We start from the raw sequence: 11,172 nt of genomic DNA, 5'->3' as shown, positions 1-11,172 counted from the left end.
CTGGGTCAATTTCTGCAGGGACAGTTCTGGTAAAAGGTTTTGCCGACCTTCCTTTGGGGACCCCCTTCAAAAGGCCTCCTCCTGTGACCAGAATGTAGAAGAATTTGCCTCAAACGTGTCTGTCCTGAGCTTCATGCTCACAGGAAACAGATCCACCAGAACGTGCTTCTCGTCCAAGGATTCCAGCTCCTGTGCCTGACACTCCAACCGCCACACGGTTCTCTGTCCTCCTGCCCACTCACATCCTAATCCAGGTGGCCGCCACCTCCCCAAGCCCCTGGAGAGCCTTCAACTGCTCTGGTCCTTTCTCTCTTGCCTCTCCTAAGCCACCCGCTACTCAGCAGCCTGAGGGCCCTTTGCAAAGTGACAGATCGAACGGTTGTCGTTCTGATTAAGAGCCTTCTGCAGCCTCCTGTGCCTGTGAGTCAAGTTTGAACGTGTCTGTCGGCCACAGTAGATGGGGTCCCTGCTGCAGATGCAGCTTATCGCAGACCCTCCCGGGTTCCCTCTCCGGGGAACTGCGACCCTGTCGCAACTGTCTTCCCTCTTCCTCGGACACTGAGTGGAGAGAACTAAGGGAGCATCATAACCGGTGTTCCAGAAGATACTCAAAAGAAAAACAAAGACGAAAGTCCTCTGCAATTACGTCCGGAAACACGAACGGGGATAAAGAAAAGAGTCAAGACTCGACAAATCAAATCTCAATGCTCAGGCCCAGCGTGCCGGCCACAGGGTTAAGGGCTGGCGGTCTGAACACAGAACACAGCACACAGCCACTTACTGGGGGGTGAAAAAAAAAAAAAAGAGAGTCAACTTTAATCGTAACTGACCAAACTGTGTCCAGGAATGTCTCCAAACAACTGAACAAAAGAAACACGATAAAATTTTCTATTGAAGAAACCAAGTTTTTGCCAGCCCCAGTGCTTCCGAGGGCTGGGCCAAGACCAGCCCATTCCCGAGGCTGGTTCCATCCCCCACGCAAGTTTCTCATCTCGAGAGGCGGGCTGACGAGAGGCCAGGGGCCTGTCCCCTGCTCCGGTCACGCTGGGAACGCTTACAAAGTCACTGGTGGGGTGTGCCTCTCCTCCCACCCCATTCCTGTCTGAAAGTAAACGGAGACCCTCTGGTCATCATCTCGAAAGCCAGGCAACCAGGGGAGGCAGCCCCAGTGCCCTCCTGGGCTTTCAGCCAAAGCTTTCCTCCAGTCCACTCAGCTGGCGTTCCCAGTGCCCAGGGTGGGGATCAAATAAAATAAAGCACTAGGGAAAACTCAAATGCCCCATAACCTCCACAACGCAAGTCACACAGCAGGAGAAAAAATAAAACTGCCCTAATGCAAAGCGCCGACAGCCGGCCCTCAGAACACGCGCTCGAACTCCGTCTGGTTGGTGGTGGCGGGATTGCGGCTCTGGTTGGTGGACTGCTGGGTGATCTGGCTGCCCTTCCGGCGCGGTGGCGCCAGGTACTCGAACATGGACGTCAGGTGGGTGGAGAGCATGCCCTTGAGATCCGAGGGCATGGGGTCAGACCAGAAGAAGTCGTGGTTGAGGGCGTCGTCGCTGTCGATGCGCTGTGCGGGATCCAGCACCAGCAACTTGTCGATGAGGTCCAGCGCGTAGGGGTCACGCACATAGGCCTTCAGCCTGTCCTTCACCTTCCGCTTCTGGCCCTTGACCAGGTCCAGTTTCTCAAACAGCTCGTACTTGTCCACGTTTGGCCACACCTGGGCGGGAGGCATGGGGAGAGGACGGCGTCAATTCAGGGGGGTGCGTGGCTTTGTCCACTGGTTGGGCACCCGAAGGGACTAAAACTTCTCCGCTCAGATGCTCCCAGACCACCCCTGGAGGACGAACCGGACCTCTCCAAAGCAAAAGCAGCAGTGACTGTGTCCCTGACACACACCAAGCGCCACACCCTTTTACACAAGTCACCTACGGTATTTTCACCAAGCCCGACACAGGCGTAGTTGTTTCACACAGGAGAAAACTCAGCCCTGAGGTGAGGGATTCAAATGCCCTCCCCGAGGCCACAGAACTGCGATGGGGGTGAGATCTGAACACTGCCCGTGTGGCTCTAACGACCACCAGCCCTGTCCCTCCACCAGCCACCTCTCCAGGGCTTTCCTTCCATTCCACTCCCCACTCCTCCCTCGCCAGGAGGACTTCCAGATCTCTGCATCCTGTGGGGACCCTGGGGACCTGCAGCCTGGCCACGCACCTCAGGGGTGATGGAGCCACAGAGCTGGCTGATGAGGGCAAGCTGGTGCTGCTCGGTGTTGCCCTGCATGATAGGGCTGCGGGTCCACATCTCCGCCATGATGCACCCGGCACCCCAGAGGTCAATGGGGGGGCCGTAGTCCCGCTCCCCTGGGAAGAAGAGCGCACCAGGAGGGCCCCTTGAGCCCGAGGGCCTCCTGAGACGCAATGCCCCAGGGCCGGCGGCTCAAGAAGCCCTGGCAGTGGGGGACTGAGGCCGGGTAAGTGCCCAGCCCCTGCCCCCCTCCGCCCGCTCGGGAGTCCTCACCGAGCAACAGCTCCGGGGGCCGGTACCAGAGCGTCACCACACGGTTGGTATAGCGGTTGGGCTGGCTGTTCTTTGCCAGGCTGAAGGCCCGGGCCAGCCCGAAGTCTGCCAGCTTCAGGACCCCGTCGCGGGTGATGAGCACGTTAGCCGCCTTCATGTCCCTGTGCAGGATCTGCAGGAAGCACAAGACGGCTCGATCAGGTTTCCGAGGGCCCCTCAGGCACATCCACCCTGCAGTGGGAGCGGAGGCCAACCCCAGCCTCGGTCTCTTCCCCCACTCTGCCCCCCACCTTGTTTCTGTGGATGTAGTAGAGGCCGTTGAGCAGCATCTGCATGACCTTCTTGATCTCGGACAGCGTGAACTTGACTAAGACGTTGCTCAGCAGCCCCGCAAGGTCATGCTCGCAGAAGTCAAACACTAGGTATATGCTGCCCTTGCAACGGTTATAGGGGGAAGCTAAGACGGGAAGAACGGGCAAGGGGGTGAGAAAAAGAAAGTATAAAACCCCATGTGCAACTTATCTTCCCACAGCCAGCTTCTACCCCTCCAACCCACGGACACTCAGGTAGCCGGCTGTGCATTCCTTCACTGGTCAACTATTGGCTGAGTGCCTCCTCCAGGCCAGGTGCTGTGGCAGGCCCCGGGGCAGCAAGAGCTATGACGAAAGGACCCGGGAAAGCAGTCACAGTCGGTAGGTCTGGGTTAAGAAGAGGCGATTTAAGCGTGTCCGCTTCCAACTTTACAAACAAAGCCTTGGGACGGGTAAGCCTCATTTTCCCCATCTGAAGATGGAGACCCGATCCAAACAACTTACCTTTGGTTCGACAGATCTCAATCAAGTTAACCACGTTCTCGTGTTTTAGAAGCTGGAGGATCTTGATTTCCCGCAGGGCTGTGATGGGGAACTGAGTGGGAGAAAGACAGGAGGTGGTCAAAGGTGAGCGAGTGAACTACAGACCCACGATCGAGCCAAGAGCTCCACAGTAAGGGGCACAGGTTGGGAAAGAGAGTAAGGTGACAGGCTCTGAGATCAGCAGTCTCAGATGTCTTATCTGTAAAATGCGTGTTAAGAGTAGTACGCGACCCTCAAGGCACCGCTTTGAGACGATGAACTGAAACAGTGGTACTTAACACTTCACTGCTAGTCACCAAATGCTCCACAGTTTCTTCAACCCTTAAATTTAGCTCTATGCCTGTGTTTAACTTACTAGGTGGGAACAAAAACAGCTATTCAAAGACATTTCCTTGCTAAGAATCAGGTCTCTGGGAAGCTGGACTACAGCTAAATTGATGTATGGAAGGGGGGGCTGTTCCTTTACAACTGAGTACCAATCACCCTTTTAAGGCCACTGCATGGAATTTCTTTTTCTGCTACCCAAAATAAACGCTAAGGACAGAGTGTTTAAAAGCTTCCTAACTTGAGGAACCGAGGCGCACTCTGCAAGCATGAGCTCCCCCTCCTGGCCCCAACCGTATTTACCTAAAAATGAAATCTCAAAGGCTCTAAAACATTTGAACAAAAAAATTGAACTACGAAGCCAAATTCCCTGGAATATGGAAACTCCCAAACTACCACACCTACACTGATTCCCGACGTGAGAGCCCTAGCAGAAGCAGGGTGGAAACCCAACCCCGAGCCGAGAGGAGACCGCAGGCCCGCCCACCCCGCCCGTACTCACCCCCTCCTTCTCGTTCTCCATCAGCACTTTCTTCAGAGCCACCTTTTTGCCGGTCTTACGGTGCTTTGCCTTAAATACCTCCCTGCAGGCCGAGAGGGGGGGACCCAAGAGGTTTCATCAGGCCGTTTCTGCTGGGCCCGCCCCTCCCCCACCTGAGGAGGAGGGCAGAAAAAAGGGATTCCCCGGGCGGGGCTGGGCCGAGTACTCAGGGCACTCGCCTACTCTGCCCGCCCCATCCTCCCGCTATCTGCGGTTCCTCTCCAAGCCTCTACTTCCTTTCCTCGGACTCTTCACCCAGGCTTCTCTTGGAGAGCCCGCTCCCCTCACAAGCTCCTCTCTGCAACCCCTCCCCGCCCCCCATCACGGGCCTCAGGCTCCTCCCCGCCAGCCGGCTCCGTCAGGCCCAGGCGGGCTGCGGCGCGGCCTAGAGAGACCAGGGGACACGTCTGGTGCTCTGTGGCGTCCCGACCACGTTGGGCCCGGCCCTGGGCATCCCGACGTCGGCCCTGAGGGTTGCAGGCCCAGGGCTCCCGGTCCCCCGGGGGTACAGCCTTACCCGAAGGTGCCTTGGCCGATCTTAGCGAGCTTCTCATATTTGGTCACCTCATCACAAAAGGGGCACTCCACCGAGTCGTACTGCTTTGCCATGGCCGCCTCCAGTGCACCGCCGCCGCCGCCGCCGCCCCCAGCCGCCGCCGCCGCCGCCGCTCCCGCTCCGGGTCCCGCCGCCGTGCTCCAGGCCCCTCCGCGGCCGCGCCACTTCCGCCTCCACAGCCACTTCCGGCCTCGCGGCGCCGACCCCGCCTCTTCCGCCCGCCGCCCGCCGCCAGGCCCCCTGGGACTTGTAGTTCCCGGGAGGCCAGGAGGAGCCGGAGCTGCAGAGGCGCCTCCGCCGCCGCCACTGCCCCCGCCTCCGCCGCCGCCACTGCTGGCGGCGGCCCCGATCGGGGGCGCGGGGAGCCGGGGCGCCGGGGCTGGGGCTCGGGGCGGTGCGTCCCGCTGCATCGGCCCGGGCCGCCGCTGCTGCCGAAGCCGCTGCCGCTCTAGCGCCCGATCAGGGGCCAGCCGCAGTGCCCTGCTCCTCCTCCTCCGACGGCGCCGCCTCCGCCGGGCTGCGCGGGGCGGCGGGCGGGGGGGTGGCCCCCGAGCCGCGGCCTGGGGGCTCCCTGGCCGGGCCCGGGCCCGGGGCGGCCGGGCGAGGGGGCGAGACGGAAAGAGCCGACGAGGAGGCGGCCCGAGAGCCCGGGAGGGGGCGCGTTATAAAGGGGGAGGTGCCCCGGCCTCGCCCTCCCCTCCCCCTCCGCCCGCCCCCTCCCTCCTCCCTCCCACCCTCCGCGGCCGCACCTGCCGCCGCCGCCGCCGCCGCCGCCTGCCCGCTCGCCCGCTCGCCCGCTGTCCGCCGGCCGCCCTCGTCGCGTCACCGCCCGCGGCCCCTCCTCCGCCTTCGGAGGTGGGGCCCCGCGCTCCACACCTGGCTGCGGGGCGCCTCGCCGCGTGCCTCAGTTTACCCCCACATGCCAGCTGCTGCGGAGAGCCCTTTTCTCCCTGGCTCAGAGTGCCCCTCCACAGGCGAAGGCGGGAGGCGCCGAGGGAGCGGCCTCCGGTCCTGGGAGGAGAGAACGGCCCCCGCCGCCACCTCCCCGGGCCCCAGCCACCCGCCGTTGACATGGCAACCGACGGCCGCTAGGGGGCGCGGCGACACTGGAGGCGGCGAGAGAGCAACGCCTGGGCCTTCCAGTCCCGGACCCCGCGTTCTCTGGGAGTCAAGGATGAAGCCCACAGGAGCCCGGTTCCCCATCAGCTGTGCCCGAGCTGGTCAACCCCGGGTCATTAATTACAAAAATAGCTAGTATTTACTCCGAACCCCCTGTGTGCTCAGGAATTGCTGGGCGTTCCTGCTGAATCCTGAATCAACCACCCAATAGTCAGGATCACTAACCCATTTTACAGAAGAGGATATTGAGACTCAGACAGGTGAGGTCATTTGCCCAAGATCAGAGTGACAGCGCTGGGACTGGAACCTGGTCTGTCTGAAGAAGATTCTTCTGAGTCAGGCTGTTTACAGTATGGCCAGGGATATAATAATGGTGCCGTTTGAGGCCTGCTGTCATGCCAGGCACCATGCCCACCACCCATCTTCTCTGACCCTATGCCCCCTTCTCCTACTCCACCCCTTCCCCAGCATCTTCCTGATAATCTTCCCAGCTCACGAGCCTCTTGATCTTTCCTCCAGCTCTACTCAACAATCAGCCCACAGCAAAGCTGTGCTTTCTACCTCCTCTGTCTTCAGGAAAACCCAAATTGTGATATTGGAGGCTCTTTCCAGCTCCCTCCCGGGCTGTGGCTGCAGGACTCTCCCTCCTGTTGTTTCCTAATTCCCTGGACCTTCCTACCTGCAGTGCGGTACCCCTCAATGGCACCCAGTTTCCTGTCTTATCCTCCATGGCTTGGCCTTGCAGGTCTGGTGATCCTGGTGTCCCAAGAGACCCTGCTGGGGGAGGGGGGGAGGAGGCTGAGGCTCAAGGGTCAGCCAAGCAGCAGTGAGCCCCCTCCTGAGGGGAGTGTGAGGCCATCAAGTGTTTTAGGCAGTCAGGAGACATGTCAGGGAATGATCTGGGATCAGCTTCAAGGGTACACTGTGGAAGCAGGGAGGCCATTGGCTAAATTGGGGGTGAGAAGGGCAAGGAGGGAAAAAAATAATAACTAGCAATTACAATTTGTTGAGGCAAAATAAATGGCCCAGAGCATACATTCAGCACTTTATGGTAATTAATTCTCACTCAGCTATATGAGATGGCTACTGTTATCACCTCTCTTGTACACATAAGGACACTGACACTCAGAGGCAACATCCCCTGGCCAGGGTCAAACAGCTGACCGGCAGCCACATTGGGATTTGAACCAGCTCAGTCTGGCACAAACTCCAAGCACTCAGCCATATCAGGGCCCCCACCCGTCTGGGCTGTGGGCAGAGTTAGGGTACAGCCATGACAGAGCACCGCTGGCCTAGGTATTCTGGATGCCCACGGAGGGTATGGGAGGGGATGGTAGTATTGGGGGCCTACCATGGTTTTGGGTGGCCTCCACCATCAGACTCAGGCTGGATGGGTCCCCTGCCTGTTTCCCACGAGCTCTCCCTAAGTCACATCCTGTGGGCAGACGCCTCAGCAGATGTTCCGGTGTTGTCACCTCCACCCCACCACCCCTGCCCTGAACCCCAACATCCGCCAGTCACTTCCCCTCAGAACTTCGGGCCCTCCGCTCCCCTTGGCAGAAGCAGTAGGGAACTCTTCGGAAAGCCACCCGCGCTGTCCAGGCATGGGGTCCCGGATCATCCAGGTGGAAGGGCGAAGAAATGAGGTCCTCGCTGGAAATGATTTCTCACTGACTGACTTCTGATTTGCTAGTTTGAGGAAAATGTTTCCTGCCTCCACGGATCAGCTAAGCCTGCAAAGCCAGGCACCGGCCAGTTTGTCAGTCTGCTGACTAACCGACTGGACTCTGTGAGAGCCTCTGGTCCCGCTGGCATTTCACAGAGAAACTGAGGCACGGAGTAGAAGAGGGAATCATTGGCCTGCTGTTTGACTCTGGCCTAGACCTCCTGTTTTCCTCCCCTGAGCAGGGATGAGGTTGGGGGGAGGGGGGCGGGGCGGGCATAGGGAGGGAAGGAGAAGACAGGCTCATGGGTGGGCTGATCTTGGCTGCTCGTACGTCCCGGGAAGAGAAAGGGGTGCTGGATAGGGAGACACCGGGCAGAGGATGGTAATGTGACGCTTGCGGCCCTGTAGACCATGGACATTCTGCCCACACCAGCTGGGTGCTGACTCTGTACCTGGCCCTGTGTTGATACAGTGTCATTTCCCTGGGGCTTTACAGCTCCCCTCTTAGGAGGTTGCTGGAATTGGGCCCAGCTTACAGAAGAGGGAACTGAGACTCGGAGTGGTGACGTGCCCTGCCCAAGGCCACACAACCAGGAAGCTGTAAATCTGGGATTCAGAGCCAGGTCTCTGCTTCCAAAACCCAGGGTCATTCGCCACCAGCCTCAGTACCAGACAACTGGATGGAGCCGGGGAAAGACTAAGACCTACGGCAGGCATGGGGCCAATACACATGTGGAAGGCAAATTCTCCTCTGAGGGGGCATGAGGTCTGTTTGGAACATGTAAATGAAGACACAAGTGAATGTAATGTGGGTAATACTCGCAGTATGACTTTTATTTCACTGCCACGGGACCGTGTGAGGGATGTTGTATTGGTCTCATTTTGCTGAAGGGAGAAAATGAGGCTCAGAGAGGTAACACGACTTGCCCAAGATCACTGTGACGTCGAGACCTAATGGTACCTGGCCAAACTGGGGGCAAGGGAGTCACAGACGGGGGGAAAGGGGCAGGAGGGAGGGGCCAGAAACCAGAGGAGGGTTCCCTGGGGCACCATGGCTCAGTCTGGACCCGGAGCCCCGACCGCACAGAGGCAAAACTTCCAGCCGGTGGAGGGAAGAGCAGCATTCTGGGTGTGGGTCCAGCCCAAGCCGAGGCCTGGAGGCGCGAAAGCACTTACGTGTTCAGGGCTGTGGAGTGCGGGCTGCTCTGGGCCGGCCTCCAACGCAGGCTGAGGAGGGCCTGGGGGACAGCCACCCGCCGGCAGGTCCCCAGCCGCACTCCCAACGGCCACTCAAGGCAGCACAAAGGGGGCTCTGAGCTCAGTGGAGCCGCCACACTGAGCCCCATTCATTCTCCCAGGGACGGGCAATTGCGCTGGCGCCCGGGGCCAACGGCAGCACGGGCCTAGCTAGCACTCTCGCTGTACCTGCAGCAACACGGCCTCCCTGTGGCCGGGGCTCCCAGCTCTCCCACCACGTGCCCTCCCCTGGGGTCTTCTTGGCCTATGCCAATCCGCCCCTGGCCTGAACCACCCCCATCCCTCAGCGACAACCATGGCGGGGAGGGGGGGCCGCTGAGGCCACAGTGCACTAGCCTGGGCTCACATTTTCTCATTTCATCCTCCCAGCAACCCCTGGAACTGGGAGCTACTTTGACCCTGTTTCACAGATAGAAACTGAGACCCAAAGTGGTAAAGGGTCTGGGGCAGGGTCACACAGTGAGGCGGGAGTGACAGAAACCCAGCACTTAGCCCAAGTCACTGGGACTGCCTCCTGGGAGAGAAGCCAGGGGAACCACCCGCTGCCTTCCCCGAGGAAGACCCCTCACTACCGCCAGGCCACCGGCCCTATTCTCTCTTCTGACAACTGGAGGAGGGAGGGAGCACCGGCTTGGGAGCTAGGACACCTGGGGGTCTAGTCTCTGCTCCTCCTTAGCCTCAGTTACCTCATCTGTGAAATGGGACAGTACCAGCATTCGCCTCACAGGTCGGTCGTAGGGACTCAACGGACAATCTGTGGAGGTTTTCACCTCCATGCCTGGCTCATGGTCAGGGCTCAGTAGAGGGACCTTCTCTTCCCAAATCCATGACCGAGAAACCTCATTCTTTCATGTGAGCTTTGAACACTGTTCCCATCCAGGTCGGTCTGTGAGCAGGACTCTGATGTCTTGATCTCTCAGGCTGTGTCCCTTTTCCTCTCAGGGCCTCGGTTTCCCTCTCAACCCATTAAGAAGGTTCAGTCAGATGCTTCCCCCACCAGGGCCCATCATCCAGCTGCCAGGGGGTTTCTGGAGCTGTAGGAGTGGAAGTTAGGACCTCAGCCTCCATAGCTGGACAAATAGGCCCTAATGCCAGGTAAGTTGACTTTCGGGGAGCCTCAGTTTCCACATCTGTAAAATGGGGGCAAGAGAAACAACATCTACCTCTTAGGACAGAAGGACTGAGCTTTCTGGCTGGAATGAACTGACTGATCAGAAGATGTTAGTCATCATTATTTTTGCTGAGGATGCATGAGGGGCCCCATCTGCCCTTGGACTCCCTCTCTCATAGGCTCGGTTGCCAGCCTGGGGGCCAGGATAATAATGTCCGATCGTGCTGGAGCCTCTGTGACTTAATTGTGTGTCTTGCATTTGTGCCCATTCTTGAGATCAGTTGACTGGGGCTTCAGAGGCAGGAGTAACTTGTGCGCAGCACACAGAGCTGGGATTTGAAACCCCTGGCCTTGTGGCCACCCCAACCCCTGCAGCTGCTGACAGCCTCCACAGGTGTCTGGGACAATCTGTGTAGGGAAGTTTCATTTCCTCATCTCTGTCCTGCCCGTGTGACACACACACACGCACACGTAGGCTGGAAAAGCATCAGACTGTGGGCTAAGGGGTCTAGAAGGGTGAGATGTAGCCCTGTCTGTGCCACCAACCTGCCAGATGACCTGGGGCACTCCCTCTGCCCGTCTGTGCTCCAGATCCCCCCATCCCTGTATAAAGGGTGTGGTGGACCAAATTGCCACCGTGTCCCCGCTGGATTAAAAAGGAATGATCATGCCTTGGTGGGCACCGATTCTGTGCCAGGCTTCGCACCGAACTGGACCCTGTGAGGTGGGCATTGCAAATACCCCCTGCTCACAGTGAGGAAACCGAGGCTCAGGGAAGTCAGTGGCCTAGCCAGGATTACACGGTGACAAAGTAGCCAGCCAAGATTTGAACTTGGGTTTGGGTGGTCCCCAGGGCCACAGGCCTAACCACAGCACTCTTCACCGCTCCCAGTCCTTCCCCAGGCACCGAGGCTTAGAACAAACTGCCCTGTGGGCTGGCCTGGCTCCCAGCATCCTTCCAGCCGCTGGCCAGACCCCCTGACAGCTGTCAGCGGGTCCCCCCCACAGCCCCCACCCAGTGGGCTCCATTCCCAGGGCCTGTGGTTTGTCCCCCCAGGCCCTCCGGGTCCCATGGGCTTGTGGTCTGCCCCCTGCCCCCCTCCCCCCACCCCCATAGCCAAGGTCAAGGAGGCAGCCCATGGGGGCCCGGAGTAGGGGAGGCACTGGCCCGCCCCCGTGGAGAGGATGGGGAGGGTGGAGCTGTGGGAGTTTCACTGGTTT

General features: G+C 59.4%; 1 protein-coding gene across 1 annotated transcript; it reads right to left on the bottom strand.

Moving 5' to 3' along the window:
- Window positions 1-777: 777 nt before the first annotated feature.
- On the bottom strand, window positions 778-5,323 carry CDK9 (cyclin dependent kinase 9). Its single transcript, XM_019421058.2, has 7 exons — window positions 4,760-5,323; window positions 4,204-4,285; window positions 3,339-3,429; window positions 2,814-2,980; window positions 2,524-2,695; window positions 2,218-2,366; window positions 778-1,723 (listed from the first exon to the last, which is right to left on the bottom strand). Exons 1-7 carry the CDS (start codon window positions 5,206-5,208, stop codon window positions 1,358-1,360), a joined length of 1,476 nt encoding a protein of 491 aa, XP_019276603.1. The 5' UTR covers window positions 5,209-5,323; the 3' UTR covers window positions 778-1,357.
- Window positions 5,324-11,172: the final 5,849 nt, after the last annotated feature.

This window comes from Panthera pardus, unplaced genomic scaffold (genome assembly GCF_024362965.1).
Source record: "Panthera pardus isolate Hobbes unplaced genomic scaffold, ASM2436296v1 HiC_scaffold_20, whole genome shotgun sequence".
Lineage (NCBI taxonomy): Eukaryota > Metazoa > Chordata > Mammalia > Carnivora > Felidae > Panthera > Panthera pardus.
This window is presented reverse-complemented; position numbering and strand designations above follow the sequence as displayed.

Bases quoted from the DNA above. Each gene is read 5' to 3' on its own strand.
- CDK9 (XM_019421058.2), bottom strand. From the start codon at position 5,208: ATGCAGCGGGACGCACCGCCCCGAGCCCCAGCCCCGGCGCCCCGGCTC. The intron at 4,286-4,759 runs GTAAGGCTGTAC...CTCGGCCTGCAG, and splicing joins ATCGGCCAAGGCACCTTCGG to GGAGGTATTTAAGGCAAAGC. The intron at 1,724-2,217 runs GTGCGTGGCCAG...CCTCCCGCCCAG, and splicing joins GTGGCTCCATCACCCCTGAG to GTGTGGCCAAACGTGGACAA.